This window comes from Poecilia formosa, unplaced genomic scaffold, assembly GCF_000485575.1.
Source record: "Poecilia formosa unplaced genomic scaffold, Poecilia_formosa-5.1.2 Scaffold40, whole genome shotgun sequence".
NCBI lineage: Eukaryota > Metazoa > Chordata > Actinopteri > Cyprinodontiformes > Poeciliidae > Poecilia > Poecilia formosa.
Window position 1 is genome coordinate 1,992,010 of NW_006799979.1, and position 24,736 is coordinate 2,016,745.

Genomic DNA, 24,736 nt, shown 5'->3' on the forward strand with positions numbered 1-24,736 from the left:
AAACTTAAATCCAAAAGCATCACAGATGTGAAACTTTTTCCCTGCTGCAAACTTTTCCACATCTTTACAGCCATGTCCCCCGTTGTCCCAGTATTTACATTTTGATTGTATCATCTTTGCGTTTTATGTCTGAGAATTCATCCTTCTCATTTATTTTTTTTTTATTTGTCCTGTGAAAACAGCTGTCTTGGTCACCTGCACAAAATAGTTGGAAAATGCTATACTTTTTCAGATTTAATTGAGCTTTTTAGGGCTTGTTCAGCGGATTTCTACAGTAAATTACAACCTTCAGTGCTTTTTACACACTGAAACACTCTAAATACAATAATTCAAAACTTGACGAACAGAATGTGTTGTAATTTCCTAACTTTCTGCTGAGTTATTACAGCAAACCTTTTCTAACTCAAATTTGGGAGTCACGGTGCTTAAACTCATTCAACTTGTCCTTTATGGATGTTTTTTTTGTGTGTGTGTGATTTTTGTCCTTTACTAACCTGAATGCAAACGAGGTCAACATTCAAAATGTTTAAAATGACAACCTAAAAAAATGTCTTGAATTGCATTCAGAGGTCGCAAAATGATCCAAAAGGGCCACAAATGGGCCCGTGTGCCACACTTTGGACACCCCTGGTTTAAAATAATCTGAATGAGTCTTAGGAGGAAGTGTTGAGCACGAATGGTCCCTTTGTGAATGTTAGGAGCACTGCCTATTAAAATTGGATAGTCACTTTGTTCTTTTAGCCCAGTAATAATTAATGTTGCTTTTCCTTTTCATAAACGAAAGCCATTAGATCATGTGCACTTTATTTTCTTTTTTGCATTATGTTTAAAAAAAAATAAAAAATCAGTGAAACCATGATATTTTTCAGTCAAGGTCATACTGTCGCACCGCGCCTGACATAAACGCATCCCTCTCTGCGATTGAAGGGCCTTCATCAAGGCCTTTCACTGCATGCACAGACCTGCACTGGTTTATTATTAGCACCTTTATTTCAGATTCATAGATTTGTTTTTTTGTTGTTGTTGTTTTTTACCTGTGAGATGAACTCAACTTGTTTGAACATTTTTCTTTTTCTTTTATCCTTTAGTCCATCTAGCAGACGCCAAACTCTTTTTTTTTTCTGTAGGCAAAATAAAAATGTCTCAGTTTTAAAATATTTGTGCCTAGTTACTATTCTACACTTTTCCCTCAACCTTTTATTAGTACCTTTCATTGTTTACAAATTACTGTTCAGTATAACCAAAATAAGTCGGAGGTAGATTCATAGCAGTGAGCAGCGGAGAAACGTTTGGCGCATCTCCTGCAGGGTTAGCGTATCGAGTGCATAGCTCAGCCGCGTTGTAGCTCTGTTCCTGTTTTCCTCCTTGTGGCTCCCGTTCGAGGCCGAACGCCTTTAGCGGGAGTCATTCTGTGTTGTGTTTCTCTGACCCCAGTCACAGGGAAACAGTAAAAACAGTGTAGTAAGCAGCAGCAGCACCAAAGACAGCAGCATGTCATCGTCCGCGCCAATGGTACCACATCTGTTTACGTTCACTTCCGTTGCTTTTCGTGAACTCATTTCATGTTTTCCTTCTGTTTAGTGTTTCGTTGCTCTGTGTCGCCCCCTGTGTTGAGTGAAACCTCCTCTGTCCGCGTCCTCCTCTGCCTTTCTTCCTAAAAAAAAACAACCCAAAAAAACTGACAACTTGTGGTGTTGGTGGAGAATTGCACGGCTTCAACACTTGGACAGCTGCTCTGTTTCTCCTTGCTCATGTTTTACACACACACACACACACACACACACACACATGCATACAGACAAATCACTTTCATTTTAAGGTTACAACAGATACTTTAGTTGAGTTCTCTCCAGCTCACCTGGGTGCCTGTATCGTAGGCCCAAAATGTGTAACCTGAGTGTTGTTACCAGTTTTGGCAAAATGTTTTTTTGTTGTTTTTTTTTGTTTTGTTTTTGGATTAAAACTAATTGTTAAGGAGGATTTCTGGGTACAACAGGAGCTTGATAAGTCGAGTGATGGATTAACTGCAGGAGGATGCAGCCCCTGTGTTTATTGATGAGATTTTAACACCAAAATGAAATAGAGTGGCTCTTGAACAAGAGAAATGGAGATTTTGCCATTTTGAGAAATTTGTAATTTGATAAAACTGAAATTGGTTTTTGTTTAGTCTTTACAACTAAAGAAAGCCGAGTCAGTTGCTTAAAGCACATTAGGAGTCTCTTATTCATGCTGTGTACAAACGTTTAGATTGTAGCAGACATTTAGTAGATGGTTTAAACAAACATTTGAGAGATTTTTCTTTGTTTTTCTTTTTTTTTTTTAGCTTGGCCCTAAAATCTGCATTGCTTCAACAAGTTGATTCCCCTCTTAAGCAAATAACCTGAATACTGTTTCTTCACACTGTTGGTGATGTGAATGTTTTGGACCTGGCGAGTCTGACCGAGAATTTATGGGAGGAGCTAAAAATTAGGGTTATGGAAGAGAGTTCTTTCAAGCTCAAAGATTTAGGGTTCGTCGTCAGAGAAATGATCCAAATACCAGAGGAAACACGGGAAACATTCCTGGTTAAAAAAAATAATTTCAAACGTTAATATGACAGCGTTGGGAATTATTCTTTGAAGATTCAAAAATATTTAAAAATAATGAAGTATTGTCTATTAGCGGTTAGCATAGTTAGCTTTGTTTCTCTGTTTATTTCCTAGAAATTAAGTCAGATTTCCAAAATGTTGCCAACATCTTCAAGTTCAAGGCTTTTTTTTCCTGATAGAGAGATTAAAAAATTAAAACGGAGTTAGCCTTCCTCTTAGCTCTTCAGAATCTTGCGTTATGTAGCCTGAAGGAATACTAGATGGAGAAAATATGATTCCCTGTTAAACAACTTTTTAAAAGCATCATTGATACTGAAAGTGACCACTTTGACTCTTTCTCTACCAACTACTTCCTTAAAGAACATGACTTCATACGATGAGTTCACTGATTAAAACAGCCGATCCAAAGTCAGGACTTTTAAAAAACATTATTTTAGTAAAATTTTAAGCAGTTCAAATACAATTCTAGTCAGCAACGTTACATGTGCAGCAAACCTCAAGAGGGTAAGATTGCCCACTGTACAGGTGTCCTTTCCCCATTTCCTGTCCAAGCCTACGTTTCTTTAATCCCAAGTTAGCGAAGGGGCTGCATGTTCCCAGGTTGAGTCCGGTGCTAAATTAAACCACACACAAATGCAACTAATCTAGAATACTGTGTGTCGTGTGTTTCTTGAATCTCAGAGCGCTTGAACGTCTTTGTGCCGAATGTTTCTGTGGCCGAGGTCCAGACTGAGGAAGAGGAGTTGTCGCACAAACAGTGTGGGCATCAAACCGACGTGCAGATTTCTGATGCATCCTCACAGTTCAAGCAGGCTCACTTTGCGGACCAATAAGTTTAGCTGGTGCAAGACGCTAAATTTTTATTATTTCACACTTCGCTGCCAGGAGGAAAAAGCAGACATTTAATTTAAGAGGAATGATGAACGAGGAGCTCGGTAAAGTGGTGCTCCTTGTGAATGAGCTTGAAGCTCTGCTGAGTGGAGATCTAGCCCTGCTCTGGAGGATGACCCTTCAAAATAAAACGACTTGTAAAGGAAGGGAGATGCAGCCGCATGTAGTTGGCGTTTTATCTGCTGCTTCTGATCGTGAGCTTTCCAGTCAAAATGATGCCTTTGAATATCGATGGAACCGCACACGGTTCCAACAACTTTCAGGTTATGAGTACGCATCATGAAGTCTGCACTGCATGCATGTCTTACAGAATCCTCCTCCTCAGTCATGGCCTCGTTGGTGAATGCGTGTAGTTTTTGTTCATTTCTGTGCGTTTTGGAGACTCTATTGGCCACAGAATCTGTGCGGGGGAAAACGAACTCTGCCTCGACAATCTACCGTAAACGGTGTCTGTGCTGTTGCTCTTGTGCCCTGCTGTGTTTGTACTTGGGATTGTTTTGTATGTCTCTGTTTTCGTGGAATATGCTGTTATTCCGTGGCATCATCCATCCCCTCCCTGCATGGTAAAGTGTCTCCTGCCTCCCCCCAGGAAGCCCAGACAACTGTTGTACACAACCCAGCAGACGGCACCAAGGTAAGCCGCTCCTCCTCCGACCTAAAGCCACCAGCCCATGCCACTGATCAGAGTACGCATTGACAAAGAAAACATCTCAGACACCAAAACATGGAGATTTAATTGTGTTTTTGTGAAGCAAAATATATTTCTGCCTCTTTTGGATTAACTTAAATTGTTTGACGCTTTATTAAATTAATAATACTTTGTTAACGATATTTTTTTGTTTTTACAATCCAGTCTGCTTTGTTAAAATTGTAGTTTTCCTTTAGAAGGAAGCTGCGTAGGGTAATTATTAGTAGTTCATATCATGTATTAGATGGAGCTTAAATTGGAGAGCAGGGCCGATCAAGAGTAAATTTCTAAACTTCTCCCAAAGTCTAATATTTGCATACCTCATTAATTATACTTGACATTTGGTTACATGTAGGCCCTGATTGTTTTGCCCCTTGCTGTCACACTTTTTCTAGTTTTTAGGAGTTTGGTATCTTTTTCAGATATGAGAACGACAAACTATTGAGCTTAACTTAGAAACTATTTTTAAGGAGCCCCTTCTCCTTCACTTTTTATTGTTGTTTCACTCTACCATGTGAATTTCTAACTCATTTGAACTGCTCTTACTTGTCTGTCTGTAAATGATCTACTCAAAGAGAATTTAAGATTTGACTTGGATCATGGAAACTGTCCTGTGCTTGGTAGCAGCTAGCTTGGCAATATTGAACTATTAGCTTGACTGCACTACTTAAAATTGTAAGTGAATTTTGGATTTTAGATTATATGAACTGTTCATAAATGCTCCCCACAAGTTGGTATTTGACTTTTTTAGATCTTGGAAATGCTCTCTTCAATTAGCCCTGCTCTGTTAGCTTGACTTTGACCATTAGCTTTATTCCACCAGTTGAATATCTATCTTATTTTTCACACTGAAATTACAGTAAATGTCCAAATGTCCATAAATATTCCACACAAGAAGAATTCAAAATTTGCCTTTCATAGGTGTTATATATTCCTTTTTAGTGAGCCCTCTGCTAGCTAGCTTACCTTTACCTAAACCTTGTCAGCTCAACTTAACCTTTCAAATTTCAAACTTACTCTTCATACTGAGATTATTCTGAAAATCCAGCTATTCTTAAGTAATCCATGCAACAGGAGTTTTTATTTTCCCACTAACCAGAAACATAGTTAAGCAAATATAAAAATCCAAATAAATGCTTTGAGATTCATCAACCAAGTAAAATAGTAAAAGAAACAAAATCCTTCATGTAGACGCTACTTTATGAACTTCTAAAGAAAATACAAATGTCAGATTTATATAACATAAAACATTTTGTGAAAATCATCTTTAACAACATCAGACTTTACTAAAACATAAACAGTCTTCTTCTCAGATTAGTTCACAAGCTCGCAAAGTGTTACTCGAACAAGATATTCTTTATGCTGACTCTATTCTCGCGTTGTCACCCGACATGCTCTTCCTCTTGAAGAGCGGTGACACGGCCGGCACACGGCCAGACATTACTTGCAATTTAAATTAATGATTAAAAATGAATCTGTCACGCTGCTGCCTTGGCGTGTGCGGGCGGCTCTGTGCGTGTCCCCTCGGCCGCCGCCTCGGCTGGTTTGTGCTCCTGGGAGGGAGACATCCACCCCTCCATCTGTCCGTCAGGTTGACTGTGTCCTCACAGGCAGTGTGTCCAGAGCTGTCCATCATGTCTCAGTCATAAAACTCAACATCAAAGAAAGACTTGCTTTTTCTCTCTCTCTCTCTTCCCCTCCTTCCTCCCACTCTCCTCTCGTCTTTTGTCCGTGTGTCTTTTTGTGTGAACCCTTCGTGTTTGACAGGGCTCCACAGAGAGCTGTAATAACGCCGAAGAGGAGGAGATGAAAGGTAGGAAAGGTACTTGTCCAACTTTCACGTTCTCCGCATGCTTCTTTCGGCTCACTTTATGGCATTTTCAGATCAGAGAGATGGAGAAAAAGAAAATGACAATTTGTTTCCTTCCTTTGTATTGAGGTAATGCATGACTGCAGGGTTGGTGTTTTAAGGCATCTGTCAACTCTTATTCCACAACAAAGAGCTTGGGTGAGGGCTGGGAGTCTTGAGGATTTTGTAGTGAGATGAGCATCACGGGAAAGATAAGTGTTGCATGTAAATGGTTTGCTTTTCTCTAAGAAAATAAAGTTGGGGGGGAGGGGGAAAGAAACCTCATTACCAAACAATACAATACTTCTACTCTTTATTTATGTATTTTTTGTGATAATTGAAAAATGTCAGACACTGAAAAATGCCAATGTTCCCATTAGTAAATGTTAGGACAGGAAAGATAGGTCCAAGTTTATCATGTTGCAGTTACTTCAAGTGTTGGCACATTGAGAGTTTGCTATAAATTAATGCCACATGAAGAGTGTTTGTGATGTAAGCAGAATCAATGCAAAAATAAATTAAAAAACACAAATTCCTGAACATTGTCACCGAGTCTTCTTGAAGGATGATAAATATGTTCTCCCACTTTCTATCCATTTTTAAGGAAACTCTTCTCCATGAAAACGTGCCCCAAAGTGAATCAGGCTCCATAGAAACGCATAAATACATCTTAAATGGTCCAAATTACCAGCAGAGTTTCACATCATTGCCTCCTTAAAGCTTAGCTGCGTTCCAAAAATTGGTCTGATGTCAACTTGCGAGAGATGAACGTGACATACATCACATAATGTTGGATATGATGTGGATTACTACTTAATTACAAAGCCGAGCTGGTTCAGAAATCAGAGAAGAAATTGTAGAATGCATCTCAAACATTTACATTCTGTCATCTTTCAAAGACAAACTTTGATTTACTGGCACATTTTGTGACAGACCAAGACACAATAGTGCTTAATTGTGAAAGGGGAGCTAAATGATACATAGTTGTTGAACAGAAAATGATTGGGAAATTGCAGGTTAGACAAATCTTGAGCCCAGGAATGGCTTGGTAGGTTTTTCAGTTGTTGATTCTCTACATTTCCAGGCGATTGTTTTTAAAATCTCCTCCTTAAAATGTCTCCACAACATTATCTAGGATCTTCACGATGTTCACTAATGCTCTCTAGCAAACCTCTGAGGCCTTCACAGAACTACTGTGTTTATAGTTGGACTCGATTGACCAATTGAGCGACTTCTGAAGTCGCCTAAATGGTATTGATATCCTAATTAATATTCTGGCAAGTGGTTGGCCTGGACTTTGCTTCGGGGTAACGGGGACTGAACAGAAATGCACAGCACACTTTTCTCTGATTTTCTGTAATGAAATGGACAATTTTGCTGACAGTCTACAATTCTACACTGCTTTGCATGTCTGCTACACAAAATCTTAGTAAATACATTGGAGTTTGTGATTGTGACAAAATGTGAAAAGGTTCAAAGGAGGTGAATGCATTTGTAAAGTAGTGCAGTAATATTATTTAGTATTGTGTAATTTCCATTCCTTTCCATCCATCCTGTTTAAAACAAATGGGTAATTCCCTGATCTACAGGGAAACATCAAGGAAGGCCACTGTGAGTCAGCAGAGCCAAATGGGAACGTCCCACCTGTTTGTGTTTTGCAATGTGTTAACATTGTGTTTTCATTTTGTTCCCGGTCCAGATGAGGTGGTGTTGAGCGTTGCTGATGTTGTCAGCTTGCATGGTGCGTTGTGCTTGAAGTGTTGGTGGGATTTCGCAGTTTCCTCCTCGTTGTGTCATTTCAAATGACCAACTGGGATATTTATATCCTGCGGGCTTGCTTATTGTCTTCAGGCTGCCTGTCGGTGGACCATCTGTGTGTGTTTTGTGTGTTTGTCTTGACAAACAGCAGTGGCTGCTGGTACAGAGAGTTCAGGGACAGGGCAGAGCAGCAGACTGCATCTCCTCACCGTCCACCTGTAAGCCAGCAGGTTATTTTCTGTTCCAGTCTTCCTTCTACAGCCAACTTCGATTTTTCATCATTTACCCCGAATTCCTTTCTAAATGATTCACCGTTTAAAAAGGAAGTAAAGGAGTCCTCCTTCCTTCTTTTTAATCTCAACCAAACTTGTTTCTGCTCCCTATCCTGCATTGCCATCTGCTGGCATGATGATATAACTGCAGTTTTCTGCTTCTCAATTTTCTTTTTAAATCCCTGTAAATATCGACTGTGTGCAATAAAGCTCAGAGGCCATTCATATAATTGGACCAAATGCACTTGATATGCGGTTGGTTCCGGGCCCACGCCGGGGTCCGATCAATCAGACTTCAAGCTGCAGGCGAGTAAGTGACAGGACGAGCGTTAAGGGCCTGGGTGACGCCTTAGACAGCAGGCTGAAAATGGTTTGTTGGAGATTTATCTGCCTATTTTGCCTACGCCTGATGGAAGACTTTATGGACAAACGTACATGCAGATGTTAAGGTATTTTCTGCAGCAAAAGGTTTTCTTTTTTTAGTTCGCTTTGCTCGTTTACTCCTTTGTAACAGCTCAGGGTGTCCGCGCGTCCTTAAATTCATTCATCTAAAATTAAGGTCTTAAATTTTCAAGTTTGCCTTTAATAATATAATGGGAGTTTTAAAAATTTGTCTTGATGGGACGTTTTCATATATTCAGTGTTTTTTTTTTGTGTGTGTGTAATTTTTCTGTCAGACAAAAGTTTAAGTTGCACTCAGACATTTTCTTTGCGTTCTGAGTCGAGACGGTTGAGGCTACTGCTAAGTAGCTACTAGCACACCTTTGCTAGCCAGCTAGATTTTCTTGTCTGTCATGGGTTAGTGAAAATTTACAACCAGTTGGGCGGATGAAGTTTACCCAATTCTGTGTTGATATAGGTATTACATGTTCTCAACAGGGTAACTGTTTGGGTATTTTACGATCTCTTTTACCCACTTCCTGGTAGCTGAGTGTGCCTTGCCAAACTGAAGTGTGTTTGGTGTGTTTTGAAGTGGTTTTAAAGTCGAGGCGGAGCGGTGTGGTTTAACCTCCAGACGCTTCCTGACTTTCTGTAACATTTTCTGGTTGTGTGCCCCTCCTCCTCCTGTTTCTGCTTCAGCTCGGAAACAAGAGATAATAAAGATGACGGAGCAGCTAATCGAAGCCATCAACAATGGAGATTTTGATGCTTACACGTACGTTTTTTTTTTATTGATTTGTCATTGCCTGGGCAACCTGTGGAATAGATTTAGTTTTGGTTGACTCTGTAGGTCAGTAAGTAGTGATTTGTCTTCCTGCAGGAGAATCTGTGATCCTGGACTGACTTCTTTTGAGCCAGAAGCTCTTGGAAACCTGGTGGAGGGCATGGACTTTCACAAATTCTACTTTGAGAATCGTAAGCTCCTCAAACTCTTTACCGTTTAGTGTTATACCTGGCATATATACAAAATCCTTTGTGAGGGGGGAAAAAAAGCATGCATTTTTTCTCCCTTTGGTTGGTTCATGTCCCATAAACACGAGTCGATTTTAACATGCTACTTTCATCTTCCAGTTATTTCAACAAGCCACTTGCGTGTCTTTTACCAAAACTCCCCGTTTTTCAAAAACCACCTACATCGGGTTTGCTCCTTTTGTGTTGTTGCAGTTCTGAGTAAAAACAGCAAACCGGTCCACACCACCATCCTCAACCCCCACGTGCATCTGATCGGCGAGGACGCCGCCTGCATCGCCTACATCCGCCTGACGCAGTACATGGACAGCCAGGGGCGGCCTCGATCCTGCCAATCGGAAGAGACCCGCGTGTGGCATCGGCGCGACGCCAAGTGGCTCAACGTTCACTTCCACTGTTCAGGAGCACCGGCTGCACCGCTGCAGTGAACGGACAGCCCAGGCCCAGGTGAGGCAGCAGCGGCACAGAGAGGGGTTCAGCACCTGGTTTATGTCGCGTTTGATCACCATGATGAGCAGGGAGCCTAGAAACCACTAAGCCTGTGCAGGTGTGTTCAGGCCTCCTGTCACCGTCGTCCTTTGCTATTGTGCAGCCACACGAATTACCTGTGAATCCTGGCAAAGTTTCATTTATTTACTCCGAATTTTAGCTAGCACTGGATGGTAATTTTTTTTTTTTTTTCAATCAAATTTAGCGTTTTTCATAATTACATTTTTGGGAAATCTGAATTCTTTTGTTAAAGATGCACACCTCTTGGGTTTACGTAGTTCAGTGATGTCGGCACGCTCAGGGCGGCCATCTTGTTTGAGAAGCACGTTTTTACGGGCTTTTGCTTATTTAGACTTTGAAGTCGACTCTCCAACAGAGTTCTAGAGCTGGGCTATGATTTTTATTTTATTTTTTTATTGTGAGAAAAAGTTAGAATATTACCAGAACATTATGAGAGTTAAATAGTAATTTTATGAGAACTCCAACATGAAAAATAGAGAATAAAATGTGGAATGTTGAGCACCTTGTGAAGATATACTTTATCTGTTTTACAGATAAGGTAATACTTCATTGCTTAACACGTCATCAAATTATTACCAGGAGCAGGATATTTTTTTTTTTCTTTTAGGAAAGAAACAAACAAAAAATAAGATTTTAAATTAGATCTGGTATGGAAAAAAATGAGAAATTTTATGTTCAAGTCGTGTTTTCTGTGTGCGACACAAACTCCCACAAAATCTACCACATCTATGCAAAATACTCCATGCACTGACCTGCAAATATGAACGGCACACATTCGCAAAATGTTTGCCTTTCACTCCACTCTACGTTTCACTACATAGTTTGACAAGCGTGCTGTGAGCTAGCTGCGCAGAGACTAACATTTTTTATTTATTTATTTATTTTTCCCTCTCCAGGTTTGCCTGAACTTTAAAGCTACTTTTCTTTCCCTCCGAGGTCGGAGTGGAACCTGGATCCTGGCTGGGACGAGGCTGCACGGGATACTCAAAAGTGGGGAAAATATTACAATTTTTGAAAAGTAACAAAGAAAACAAAACAAAAAAAATCCCACGTTAAAAATAAAAAAAAGTTTCAAAAGCTTGAATGACCAACACCGACCAGTCCATCCCTTACTAGATGTTGATGATGATGAGGGGCTCAGCTGTTGGGGGCCCTGCCTTGCAGACGGTGCATGCTTCTGATGGCTACACAGGGGTGATGCTGTCCTTGTTCTCCCACTGCTTTTGTTTTTTTTTTCCTTCTCCCTCCTCCCCTGGTCTTGGATTTGTTTGAGTGTTAGAAATATAAATATTCATCACCACTTCGAAAGATTTCCTGGGGCAGCGGGAATGTTTGGAATGATGTGGTCACTTTGGGCCGAAGCAGAGCCGCTAAGTGCTTACTTTAACGCAAGTATTGTTTGTGTTTGAGTTAACTGGGATATGGATGTGCTGGTAAGGTTCATGGGAATGAGTGACTAACATGTGCTTAATGTCAGGTTGGTTTAGGAGTCGGGTTTTAGCCCCTGCAGTGTTTTAACTCATGTTACCGAAGGGACCTTTTAGTTTGTTTTTTTGGTTTGTTTCCTTTTTATATGTTGAGAGCTTGTCACTTTCTAGTTGAGGGTTAATTTTTTTTAAAGCATTCTGGGTTGACTTTTTTTTTTTTTTTAGAAAAATGGGTTTTATTTAATAGAACTGTCTATAAAGAGATATTTATATTGAGGAACCTAGGGGAAATTAATTACTTTGTGGATGTAGGAAGGGAATTTGTGCAGGAGATTTTTATTTTATTTTAAATTCAAGCTGTAAATACAAAAAGATATTGCCACACAACATGCATGCGCACACACACGCTCACAGTGGCCCTCCCTCCCCCCTGCTCCTTAAAGGTCAAGCTTTTTTAGATGTGTCGTTTGAGGGCTGGCTGTCCTGAAGTTGCAGAAGGACTCCCCCCCCCATCTGTTTGGTCTGCAACGATTCAATCCAAACACAAGGTGGGAGCGTTGGCGAAAATCTGAACCTTGCCTTAAAATGTCCAAATCTGAACATCAAGTAGGCGTCGTGGACGCTCTCTTGGTTTCATGTTTGTGTGTTTTTAAAGGTAAAGCATGATTTCTCCAGCTAGCCATTGGCCTGTACTGTTTTTTTTTTTTTTTTACTTAAAGACTCGATCCTGTTGCTCTTCTGAAGGAGTGAACCTTTCTGCAACTTCAGGTTACACTTGCCAAAAAAAGTCTCACCGCCTCACTCTACCTCTGCCCCCTCTTCTTCCATCGTTGACCTTCACCAAGCGGTCCCGTTGCCGTCGTAAAGCCACATGACTTAGTCGAACCCGTCTCTTTTTTTTTTTTGTTTGGTCGTGTTCTAAACTGTATGTCGTCGGTCTTGGCTCGTTGTACTTCGGTGTGAAGTCCTGCTAATGTAAAACGGGTTGCAGCAGAGGGATTTGATGGGAAGAGGACTACAATCAGGACCTTCACTGACGCTAATCAGAGGGATCTGGAACTTTTTTTTTTTTTTTTGAAATCGGTCTGTTCTAAATGTTGTGGTCATAAATGTTTCAATGTTTGCATTTCAATGTTTCTAGGTTGAAAATAAAAGGAGCAGGTGACTTTTTAAACGATACGGAAAAGTCGTTATATGAACTGTTGTCTCCAGTCTGGATCACAGCATGACAGAAGCACACGAGATCAAAGATTACCTCATCGGGGGGGAGGAGGACAAGAACGCACGTTTGTGTGTGTGTGTGTGTGTGTGTGTGTGTCTGTGTTTGTTCCACGGTGTCGTCTGAACTTTGTGTGACCCTGTACCAGCAAATGAGTAAGGCTTGTTGAGCGTCTGTCCTGCGCCAGGCTGCTCCACGGTAACTCGCGCTATAAATCGGCTGACGCTTCTGACCACGACGTTGTGTGTGTGTGTGTGTGGTCGAGCGAACTTTTAAGAAAAGAAAACCGTCTGTGAGCCTCGCCTTGTTGTTCAAACTGCCTGTGCTTCTGTTCGACGTATCCGAGATGCCATGAAAACTTGTGTCCACTCCTCCACCCTTTTGCACCACCACGCTTTGTAAATCTGAATCTGTGTGATGTTTTTTATGCTTCTGAGTAACTTGTTTGTGCTGTGGGCACCGGCCTGGTTGTGTGTTGATGCCACCAATCTGAAAATGTATTTTTTTTTATTTTGATAATTGTATGTGGGTGAATGGGAAGATTGAAACGAGGGGGGTAATAAAATAAAAAAAAAAATAAAAGAGGAAGGTTCAAGCACATTGAAGAGGCTAGCTGTAGAGTTGAGGGGTGTACTATGAAGCAATAAGCAATGCATTTGAAAACTGAGCGTAATGAAACATAAAGGTTATCACATTCACATGTACAGGTTTTGGATTAAAGTTATGTTGTGACCAGCTAATGAGTAAAAGTCAAATTTAAATGTTAGACCATGCTGAATATGTACACAATTAGTGATGGTAAATTACAAGCATCACAGTCGGGGCAGACAAATGTTAGTTATTTTAGCTAATGTTTCAATCCTTAGAATAAAATATTCAAAGCGGTCAAGTAAAACTGATTTAGCAAATTATAGAACTGCTGAGGAACTTCAGATGAGATTGTTTAACAGCTGTAGATTCATATCCATCAGACAAAGCTGAGCAGTGGCGGTACATGCTGCAGTTTCATCTTTAATTGCTGATGTGATTTTTTTTTTTTTCACTAAAAGGCAGAAATAGTCTTTGAAATTTACTCTGGTCAGACTTGTAGCTCACAATGATTAAATTAAGAAACTTGTCAAATGAAAACATTGCCGAGTGATGGCTTTACCCCAAATTCAATGATGCCGTGGTTAATTTTTTTTTAATTTTTTCTTAGATGTTTTACTTGTGATGATTTAACTGTACTTGTCAGAATCTGCTTTTGCTAACCGTCGCTAGTAAGCATGCAAGATCGATATCTCAACATGGTCGCCATCGACTTTAGTAAAGTAATCATGTACATCTTTGAAATAAGTGCATATCGGCTGATGGTTTGCAGTGACGGGGAACACATGCGAAAGCAAAAGACACAATACAAAATATTTTCTTATCCAGTAAAACCTTATGTTCACAAACATCACAGTCACCTTGATGGTCAGACTGTTGACTCCCTTCTTGAAATATACTTTGCAGCTGTGCCATGAGCCATTTTGTCCCCCCTTCCCTTTTTGCATTTAAAAATAAGACTAAAATGTAATGTTGAACCATTTCTGAGCGATGAGGCTACTTGCTCTAAAATATTTGCCTTTCATTGTCCATTTGCTGATTGTACAGCTAAAACAGCACAAGTAAGAGTCCGTTTTGCGCTAATGCAAAGTTTCAAGAAGTTCTTCTGGCTTTAAAAAGAACATGACAAACATGAATTTAACAGAAATGGGCAGAGTTGTGGATGCACTTATCGTCGACAGATGGATGGTCGGTCTGGTTTTGTCTTTCACTGAATTTTCATTTTTATGGCTTTTTTTTTTCCAGGTATGTTCCAGATTTTCTGTCAAAAATATTGATGCCTCACAGTCGGTGCTTAAACCTGAAACTGAAAGCCTCAGCACTACGAAACATTTGTTAGTCTTTTCCTGTCAGTTAAAACAGTCTGGCTGTATGAAACCTGCTTCGTTTTATACTCGCTGAACCAGTATAAGGTGAGACACCATTTGTCAAAGTATTTAGAACAACCTCAGTCTTTTACACCAACTTTACATCGTTGAAGTTACTAAAATAAAATCCACAGTAGTCCAAAATATTAGGAAAACTTTTTCCTTTTGGGACATATGTAAGATTACTACTACATACTAAATTATAGCAAGTTTATCCCTTAATCTTTAATTACACAGATGATTTACTGTGATTTAAAAAATATAAGTGGTGTTTACCCTTTGAGTTTCCCCTCTACTGATTTCATGTAAGTGGGAGAGGGAAAATGAGACAGTATCTAAAATACAAAAAGATATCAAAGCACAAAAATCAAAAGTAAAGCTTGATTTTTACGGTACCTTGTAAGTTTGCCTGCCTAACTCCAGAAACCAACCGGATGGGACAAGATGGTGAAAGTGCACCTGGCAATTCCAGGGTTTTAATATTTAAACTGTCAGACCTTTACAAGGTTCGTCATCATGTAACTAACCTCCACATGCACAAATCCATCCACCGTAGTTTTCTCCATGTCGTTATCTAGCAAACGTGAAGCCAAACATGAAGGATATGTGAAAGAAAGCACACACGCCTGAGAATTTTAAAGGTCTTACTTTTCCATTTTTAAAAAACGTCAAAGTTCAAACTGGTTCAAATACTTTGGCAAATGCTGAACATGCTTTCTTCAAAACTGTAAAGTGAAATCTGGGAATACATGCTACAAACATCTTGGGGGTGGAGGCTTTAGAGTAAAAAGGAAAAAAAAGAAAAACCTGAACACTATATATGCAGTTTTACAAATGGAACAAATATGCATGTACGTCTACTTTCTGGTAATTTTTCACTGTTGACTTGATAAAGAAATGGAAATTTATTTGCATCCACCAAGTTATGAAATGGTTGTCTGAGATATATATATATAAACATAAAAGTGTTATTCCACATAAAAAAATCATTAAAGATTAGCTGAAGCCTTAGCTTGATTGTGCTCCTTTTAAAGTCAATACATTGCATTGTGACCTTACAAACAGAAGGGGCTACATGTGTCTAAATTCAAATGGATGCTGGATTTTTTTGCATGACTAAAATAAAATCCTACAACAACAAAAAAAATGGTTTCTTGTTTTGACTTAAGAAATAAAGTAACCAAAAGATATTTATCTTCCCAGCATGCAGGTCTGATCTGGAGGAATTATACCTACACTGATGTACGGATCTAGAATCCTACAATTATCTGTCCTGGACCTTTTAAGAATTCAGGTTTCATTGTTCACCAAACAAAACATTTTTCTTAAATCTATAAACATGTCCCGAGTATAAGGCTCTTATTTCTCCGGCTAAAACTCAACTGGGCCAGTCGTTCCTAAATCACCGTTATAACGTGCTTAAGGAGACATACACAGTACTCTTTGATGATTTTTAATTACACCAAATGGAGACATGTAAAAGTGGAAAAGGAGAAAACATCAGGTCTCATTGTCACCATCATGTTCAACACAACAGAAACGTGGACGTGTTCTGCAGGCAGGAGGCGGGTCACCTGCTCCAGTCGGACACAAAGAGCCTTTCCAGAAGTTTACACTCAACACCGTTTAGTCTTAGTGATTTCTGTACATCAGAGCAGGAGAGGAACTATTAATGACTACCATGTGGTTAACTGTATGACAGAGGAGGATTTTAGTGGAGATAAACAGTGTGTTGGGTCATAAACATCGTCTCCTAGGCAACCTGAACATTCCCAGGCTCAGTCCCTCTCCCTCTCAAACCAACACACCAAAAACTTTCATGGTTTTATGTCCCACCGCATCTGGCTTCTAAACCGTCGCACCCCATCCTCTTCTTGGTCGGATTAAGAAAGTGGAATGATTGATTGCTCCATGCAGATAGTTATTCTTCAGTGTAAAACAGAAGCTGGAACCGTTTTTGTTTTTCTTTGTGCTGACATGCTTCATGTTTTTAAAGAGTGTCCTGTTTAAAGAATGTAGTTGTGGCTTCAGGCAGAAGACGATCCATCTGGCGTTGAAGATACGAAGATGATCTGGGGAAAGGAGTCCTCAAGTCTGGGTTGAGATTGCCTTTTTTTGGCTGTTGTGTGAACATTGGCACTTAAATCAGTTCACAGAGACTAACTAGTGCGCATCATAGATCTGCCACGTTGGAGTAAAGTGGCAAACTGTCGCAGCAGTCTTTAAGGTGGTGGGGGGAAATGTCATTGTGATATTTGTAGTATGTTGCTTCCTTGATTCAAGGAAAAGAAAAACAGAGAAGGAAGCCACTTTTCTCCACTAAAGTGTCCTGGATCCCCTAAAAAAAACGGTTGAATCTGGGACATACAATCTTTTCTCACTGTAGATGGCTGCAGAAGATTAGCTCTATATAGCTTCAGACACACAGCTCCAAGGTCACCTTTCTCTGAGTCGCACACAAGCAAAGAGAAGTGCAAACAATTGGAAAAGAAAGACAAGTTACAAGAAAACTGGCAAGAAAATAGAGCAAAACTACTAAGAGAAAACAAAAAAGTTTCACTGTACCAGTAAACATTACAGAGCCCCCTAGTGGACAAGGGGGATTTTTCTTTTCGTTTTTAGCGTTACCTTGCAAAAGTATTGCATTCCACGCAATACTTTTTGCGTTACCTCACTGTAATGTTTTTAGTAGTCAGTTCATGCGGCATCTTGAATATTGAAAGTCTTTCTCCTACAATTTAAGGTTTTTCCATGAAGGAATTCTCTGCTCATATCTCCTTTGTGAGTTATCCAACATGTTTATATCCATCTTTATCTTTTGGATGAACACAGGTCAAACATGAGCTTTCCATTCCTACTGAAAAGAAAGACATCCAAACTATTTGAATTTGTTATTGCTGTGACTATACAAAACAGGCTAGGGTGCATTTGTAAATTTATTACGAGTGGGCGCAATACTTTTGTGAGGCAACGCAAAAAAAAAAAGAAAAAAAACAAAAAAGAAAAAATAATCCCCCCATCCTTCCCTAGGGAGCTCTGTTAAACATGAATGCAACAAGGAGATTAAGAGAAGCAGCAGCTAGCCTGGGACTACATGCAAACAGGGAAGGAGCAAAGCCATGCAGCAGCCTGATTAAGACCCAGAAGTCACATCATTATACACCGACACAAGACAGCATGATGGAGGGAGACTGCGTTGTTTCCAAGAGCTTCACTTGGTGAGTCAAGACAACAGGCAGCGTAGTGAAAAATGGACCATATGCCAAGTAGGCCGGGTCCAATGAAAACCCCTGAGCAGGCGTTTGGCACCGCAGGAACAGTGAGGGGAGGAGGAGGGGGTGGGGGGGGAGGCGCTTTCAGGGAAGCAGGGGGTAGAAAGTGCACAGCATGATGGGAGACATCTGTTACACAACCACGTTGCAGGGGTTCCCATGGAGACAAAACTGACCCAACAATTTTTCATCCTGCGCTCACTCACCACGCGCTCGCAGCATGGTAGCGGACGGGCGAGGGCTCAGCAGCTTTGCTGCGGCTCCCCGCTCCTGCTTTTAGACTTTCTGCCCTCCACATCTGTAGGATAAAGGCAATGTTTATGTCACATCTGTAAAAAAAAACCAAACCACTTTCATCAACTTCATCAATGCATATAGTGTCCATTCAGATAAATATATTTAAGAGTAAAATAGCACCTACAAAAGCAGAAATAAATAAAAACTCTAAATGCAAATAAGTTTGGCACGATGAGCGATGTTTATCTTTTGATTATATAAATTACTAACTTTGTACAAAATGTGGCCGAGTCTAGAGCACTAACATGACCCTTTCTAGAGTGTGGTGCATTAAGAGCAATAAAAGGAAAAAGGATAAAAATCAAAAATGAAATGATGCATGCTTCATTGACAAAATAATCAAAAACTCGTTAACCTTCATTATCCACCTTGCATTTAACAGCTGCCATACTCAGTCGAAATCTAAAAGGTAAATTTCACCAAGGTAATGCTACGATCCGGTCCCTTCGCCGTCAACTTTCACTTGGCCCTTTAATGACACCCAGAGATCATTTTGAGAAAGAAGATGCATCATTTTGTCACCAGCCCCAGAGATTAGTTGGAGCCCACAAACGCCACAACCCACCACCAATCCAGTAAAGCCTCCAGTTCAGATATATGTACACATGAAATTGAAAAAAAAGAAAAAAACATTAAGTGCACAAGAACAGTGCACACGTCAACAAAAAGAAATTAAATTTAAAATCCATTTTGATTCCCACTATCAAAATTGCTGTTTTAACTCAGGCTGACAGAACAAAGCCATGCAGTTTAGTGAACAACGCAAACCGTGGAAAACACTGGTAGTAAATCACACCACAAAGTGGGAGGCGAGTCCATCATGACAAAGCTGCTTCAGTGTCACAGGGACAGTTACTTGGGACAGCAAAAGGTTCTGCTGGCTTTAACGGATCTTTGAGAAACGAACAGGCCTTGTGTGATGGCCATGTAAAAATAAAAATAAAGAGCAAAACCATTTTTAACCACTTTGATGAGAAAACACGATAACGGCTTTTTGGACAGAGGAGAGTTCAAAGTCCCACCCAAGTAAGAAAAATAAAAAGAAAAGGTAAAGCATTCAGCACCATGACAAACAGAAAATGACCTTAATGCACCAAATAATAATAATAACAAAAAAAATAGTGCTCTGACATGCAGGAAAGGAAGATTAGTTCATCCAATGATTTCGTTCTCCAGCTCTAGAAGAAGTTCTGATCGTCTGGTGAGAAACCTTCGGGTGACTCACACACAGCCGTACTCGTACCACAGAGACTGGCTCTCCTCTGGGCTCAGAGTCTGCTCTGACTCAGCAACGCTACTTGGACCAATACCATCATCGTACGCCGTCAGGCGGGCTGAGCTGGACCTCATCGGGCCATTGGACTGGCTGTGGGGGCTCTGGTTCGGCCCGGGGCGAGGCTGGGCCGGGGGGCCGCTGATGTTGCTGACTAGGGTGGGGTTCAGAGACAGGAAGGGGAGATTTTCTGCTGACTCGCTAAAGATGGAGTCCATGAACACCGACTCTGCGGTGAAGGAGGGGCCGAGGAAAGACTCGAGGCTGTCGAGGTCGGGGTCCTCTGAGCTGTGGCAGGGTAGGCTGACTGATTTGGGCATGGGGGAGGCGATGTTGGGGTGGTACTCACTGGGTGTCGGCTGCGAGCGTACTCCAGCCTTTGGGGAGGGGGCGTGAGGAGAGGCGTCAACAGACACGGGCTGCCGGTGGTCTTTGGACAGTAGGTCATGGATGCTGGTGCGCCTTGTGGTACCTTCGGCTGTCGAGATGACGCTGCTGGCCCGGGGCAGCGTGGAGGAGGAGGCGGCGGAGTCCAGGCGCTCGGAGACGGACGTGGCTTTCCCCTGGGAGGAGAGGGTGGGGCGGAGAGGGGCGGAGCCTCTGACACGCGTGCTCTCGGCTTTCCGCAGGCTCGGCCGGCCGGGCTGTCCCGAGGACTTCAGAGCCCGGTCGGCACTGGTCGGCGCCGCTCTCCCACTGCTGGAGCGTAAAATGCCCCGCGCCTTGGTGGAGGCGCGATCTTTCAGAGCGTGCTCAGAAAACGCGGAGAGGCGAGGGGAATCCACCGTGAGGTTCTCCTGACTGCCAGACTACAGAGGACGGAAAAATAAAAAAAATAAAAATCAAGACCAGGGCGTTCAAAACCTCTGAAAGTCCTCTGTTATGAAGTGCTTTGAAACGATTATTCATGATTAGTTGCATTAATTGTGACTATTCATGATTAACTGATTAACCGATTATTGAAATAATCGTCAACTAATTTAGTAAAGTGATAAATTGTTAAATTTGATGGGGGAAAAAACATATTCAGAGGATTAAATCAAAACTGAACAAATAAAATGTACACATTTAGCATTTATGATAAAAAACACCTTAGACTGTAAATGTGCTTAGCCAAATCTCCTCAAATTACGAGCATTCATCTTTTAAATACTCTTCAGAATAAGAGTCGTGCTCTTTTCTCAGAACTATGACGACCCAACAATAAAATCGATGCAAACTGTCAACACCTGAGTTAGTAACTTGAACTTTATAAAGTTTATCGTCTTCAGAATAAAAGCCCTAATATTTTATAGGCGAGATTATTGCAAAAGTGGATTCCACATTAATGATGAAGCTAAGAGCATCATTCTGTTGACCTTTGAAAATAACGCTCAGACACATGTTGCTTTTTCATACGTTGGTTAATACAAAGATAGTTTCCCAATAGGCTTTAAAGCCCAAAGCTGATTTATGTAGGTCCAAAACTAGTGACGTAAACAGCATTATTTTGGATCATAAACCTAAAAACAAACAAGGTTCTATGGCTTCAGCTTCTGAATTCATTCTGCAGCATTCTCCTATAACGTGATGCAATTGGGGGGAAAAAAGTGCAACATAATCACATTCCGAACCCTCACCTCTGCAGGATCAATACCCTCATCTAGGAACTGCTGCAGGGACAGAACCTCGCTGGGGGATCCCGCCTTCCTGGTCTGTGCCTGAGCGGAGACGGCGGCGGTGCCGGACGGCTCCAGGGACCTGCGCAGCTGCAGGGGGCTCTGGTGGGAGGAGCGCAAGGAGGCGGGCTGCTGGACGGGGCTGCTGCCGCTGCTGGACCACACCTCCTGGTCCAGGCTCAAGCTGAACTCTCCGCTGCTCTCACTCTGAGGCCTGCTAAGACTGCCATTCAGCGCGCCTGTGGGAGGGAAACGAGTTGAGAAAGAAGGCAGAAATTATGCCTCCATCCCAATGAGGTTTTCTGAAGCAAACAGCTTCAATATCAACACATTTTTCGTTTAAAAAGCATCAGGAAAGGTCAGCATCGTCCGATCACATTTCATATTGTTTGAAGTAAAGCAAAGACTAGGGATGCACATAACTGTGCGTCCTAGCAATTAATTGCCAGTCAGTCAATAAGATCAATCAACTGTAGATTAACTCATTAATCATTAACTTGCATCCCTACTGAAGACGTTAGTGGAGAGGACTACAGCTAAAGGGAAGATGGAAGAGCGTACCTTTGCCCTCCAGAGGAGAGGTGAGGTGAGAGTTATTGTTACTATTGCTACTTGTCCTGTTGCTATGAAGGCTGGAGGGTCTGGAGGCTGGGTAGAGGACGAGAGGGGAGGTGAACACACATTCACAGTTAGGATTTACAGCGGCTTACACGTATCCACCAACGTGCACTGACACAGGGGGTAACGCGTGGGAGCACGTCAACAGTCCGACAGAGCGTCACCTGCTGGGGCGGCAGATGGCTCGTGCCAGGCTGAGGGACAGGAAGGGCGGCTCAGTGCCAGACTACAGCACCAATATGTCCATCCAAGAAGACAAAGAGACCATTGACGGAGAGGGAAGGAACACCTAAATGGAAAGACCGCTCCAGTGGAGGCGAAAGGGGGATGTTATCGATGCCAGTGAGAGCTTGTTAGTCAAAACGAGAAGCGGATGAAAAAGAATGAAAAGGAACACGAGTTGAGAACATTTTTATCTTGTGCTCTCCTGTTCCCATGGCGGTTAGTTTGAAAAGGAAAGCCGGCGCAGGTGAAACCGTCTCAGACTGTAGCTACGCTTCCATTACCAACGTGCGCAAAAACGTTGTCGATATTCCGCCAATGTCGAAAAAACACAATTTCGCAATTGCAGCATTCCCGTTTAAGAAAACACAAGTGAGATCAGACATGAGTACGTTTGTTCACACGTTAAGTCTTGTTTTTTAATGACTACCATCCTACCACTCCCTGTTGTCTTTTCAGCCAGAAGTAACATCTGGTTGTTCAATTTTGGTGAATACACCAATGTTAATACAGTCAAAAAGTCGCCTGGTTAGGGTAGGGCTAGGGTAAAAACCTTTTTATCAAAAAACTTAAGGTTTTCTCGACATTGGTCCGTTTCCATTAAGCAAACTTATTTTCGTAATTTCAATCTGCGCAATTATATGGTCAATGGAAACGCAGCTTGTGCTTCATGATACAAGTGACACCAAATTAGAGGCAAATTCAACACTTAAAATCAACACAGGTGTTATTTGTAGAAAACCTTCACTGTAGCCCAAAGTGATGATCTCTGCACAGTAAACGGGACTTACTACAGATGCTACAGGGAACTCTGCACATAGCCTTCAGCTCAACAGGACGACACAAAGCAAGAGCACTGCTAGACCCCTGCCGGCCTAATAAGACACACGCACACACATACATAATGCAACACATCCACACGGTGGAATCTGAAATGTTTAATGGACATCAAACTTGTTAATATACAATAATGCTGGGGAAAAAAACAGAGGCAGCCAAAAGTATTGCTCCATAAATCAATAGATACCTCAGACATGAACCTGATGCATTAGAACTAATGAGTGGAGGATGAGTAAGACCGGATGTCCATTTCCTTAATGCCATTATAAGAATGCAGTGGGAAGTGGGTTTCAAAAGACTGCATTTTATTTTGTAAATGCATTATGGGAACTCATCTTAAAGTAATCGGCAGAGCAATAGTATAATGCAAAACAAATTTAATAACATGGCAAAGTTAGGTTCAAAGCACATATTTTGTCAACACAAAGAAAAAAAAAAGAAAAAAGATTTTGAGTAAAATACACTGAAAAACGAAACGGGACCACTACTAATAACCACGTTTTAGCTAGTTTAAGTGCAAGTGATGTGTAACAACATATTTGAGCAGCACAGGCTTGAGTAATCTCTGCCTGGCTGCTGGACAACATCCAAAAGCCTGAATTACACAGTTTTACTTTACCCTGACCAGGATCTCTCAACTAAAATTAAATCAGAAGATCATGCTTAATAAAAGCAACATCAGGGAGTTTAGCAGAGGACATGGCGTTCTTTTTTTCTGGATCTGCTCAGTTTTCTGACGGCCACTAGCCACACTTGTCTTACTGACCCATCTGATTGGCCATTATCCAGTTTTCATGTCGATCTTACCTTGACTCTTCGGGTCATCTAAGGAACCAGCAACATCCTCACATGAGGCATTGTCTGTGGAGACAAAGTTAAACATTTCCACATTCAGTGAGGGTTTAAAAAAAGAAGACAGAGGAAGTACGAAGGGCTGTAGGAACCTATTTGAAATGAATTAACTTGCTGTGTCATGTCAAGTCAGTGAGACGTAAAGCAGATCACAGGAAACAAAATGAAAAACAACAAAGTTGCTCTATTTTTTGGGAGCTTGTAAGCTTCCGTTACTAAACATGCTGCACTTATTCTTGCCTACATTCTAGTAAATAAATATGAACTGCTGTTTTAGTAAGCTAGCCTCACTGACAGCTAATACAAGACACTAAGGGTTGCTTGAAATGGTAGCACTCAAAGATTGTTTTTCTTTAAAATAGTAAATTCATTCTTTACAACAACTAGCCTTTTACATAAAGCAGCGTGATGCCATTTGTGTTCCCAATATAAATAACTAATGATCGCTCGCCACAGAAAATCTACAAAAATAATCTGAAAGCTGGTTTTATAGCTTTTACATTGTAGTTCTTAAAGAGAAACTGAAATGTGTCAAATCCATATAGCTTAAAATCTACAAATTGGATATCAGAAACGATATTCTTAATGTTGCATCAATAACAATAATTAAAAAAAAACAATAACAAAAACAAAAAAAACTTTTTACTTTATTTTGGTTTCTCACCTTTGACCTGAAGCTGGAGCTTAGCCCGCCTCGCAGACGGCAGTGTTAGTGCAGCGCAGTCGATGGCGTTAGTGGACAGGGCCAGCTCCTTCATGCGCTGTCCGCTGCGCCTGCTGCTGCCCGTCATGCCGCCGTCTCCTGCTTCAGGTCCGTCAAGATTCTCAGTGCTGCCCGCCCACTGTGACCCGGAAACACCGGCCACCGCCATCGTCTGCAGCAAGTCGTTCATAGCTGAGTGGACGGACGAAAAGAGGATGTTACAGAAAATAACTTGCAGTAATTGAATGTTTTATATATATATATATATATCTATATATATATATATGTTTAGAAAATATATAAATTCATAAAATATGTAAAATATCTAAATATAAATATATGTTTTAGAAAATCAGTTTGTGTTTATATCTATTTAAAAAGTCCCTGATTTCCCCCAAATCTAGTTCAAAATGACTAAAGGCATTTATATCCAT

General features: G+C 41.0%; 2 protein-coding genes across 23 annotated transcripts in view; one reads left to right on the forward strand and one right to left on the reverse strand.

The window, feature by feature from the left end:
- camk2g2 (calcium/calmodulin-dependent protein kinase (CaM kinase) II gamma 2) overlaps positions 1 to 15,714 on the forward strand; it is a 59,458-nt gene extending 43,744 nt beyond the window's left edge. For 4 of the 21 annotated variants that reach the window (XM_016670962.1, XM_007551165.2, XM_016670966.1 and 1 more), the window contains 6 exons: positions 4,069 to 4,113; positions 5,935 to 5,989; positions 9,127 to 9,202; positions 9,308 to 9,402; positions 9,652 to 9,903; positions 10,863 to 15,714. In XM_016670962.1, the coding sequence (XP_016526448.1) occupies positions 4,069 to 4,113; positions 5,935 to 5,989; positions 9,127 to 9,202; positions 9,308 to 9,402; positions 9,652 to 9,884 (504 nt within the window). In that variant the 3' untranslated portion in view covers positions 9,885 to 9,903; positions 10,863 to 15,714. Of the gene's footprint in view, positions 1 to 1,434; positions 1,513 to 4,068; positions 4,114 to 5,934; positions 5,990 to 9,126; positions 9,203 to 9,307; positions 9,403 to 9,651; positions 9,904 to 10,862 lie in introns of all 21 variants that reach the window. The other 17 variants (XM_016670963.1, XM_007551167.2, XM_016670967.1 and 14 more) reach the window with 7 other exon arrangements.
- A 2,512-nt stretch (positions 15,715 to 18,226) lies between these two features.
- The window catches only part of ccdc88ab (coiled-coil domain containing 88Ab), a 70,939-nt gene continuing 64,429 nt past the window's right edge, over positions 18,227 to 24,736 (reverse strand). The window contains exons 31-36 of one of the 2 annotated variants that reach the window (XM_016670973.1): positions 24,264 to 24,494; positions 23,555 to 23,608; positions 22,699 to 22,782; positions 21,629 to 21,715; positions 21,029 to 21,306; positions 18,227 to 20,218 (exon numbers count right to left, since the gene is read on the reverse strand). In XM_016670973.1, coding sequence (XP_016526459.1) covers positions 19,358 to 20,218; positions 21,029 to 21,306; positions 21,629 to 21,715; positions 22,699 to 22,782; positions 23,555 to 23,608; positions 24,264 to 24,494 — 1,595 coding nt within the window. In that variant the 3' untranslated portion in view covers positions 18,227 to 19,357. The remainder of the gene's footprint in view (positions 20,219 to 21,028; positions 21,307 to 21,628; positions 21,716 to 22,698; positions 22,783 to 23,554; positions 23,609 to 24,263; positions 24,495 to 24,736) is intronic. The other variant, XM_007551159.2, reaches the window with a different exon arrangement.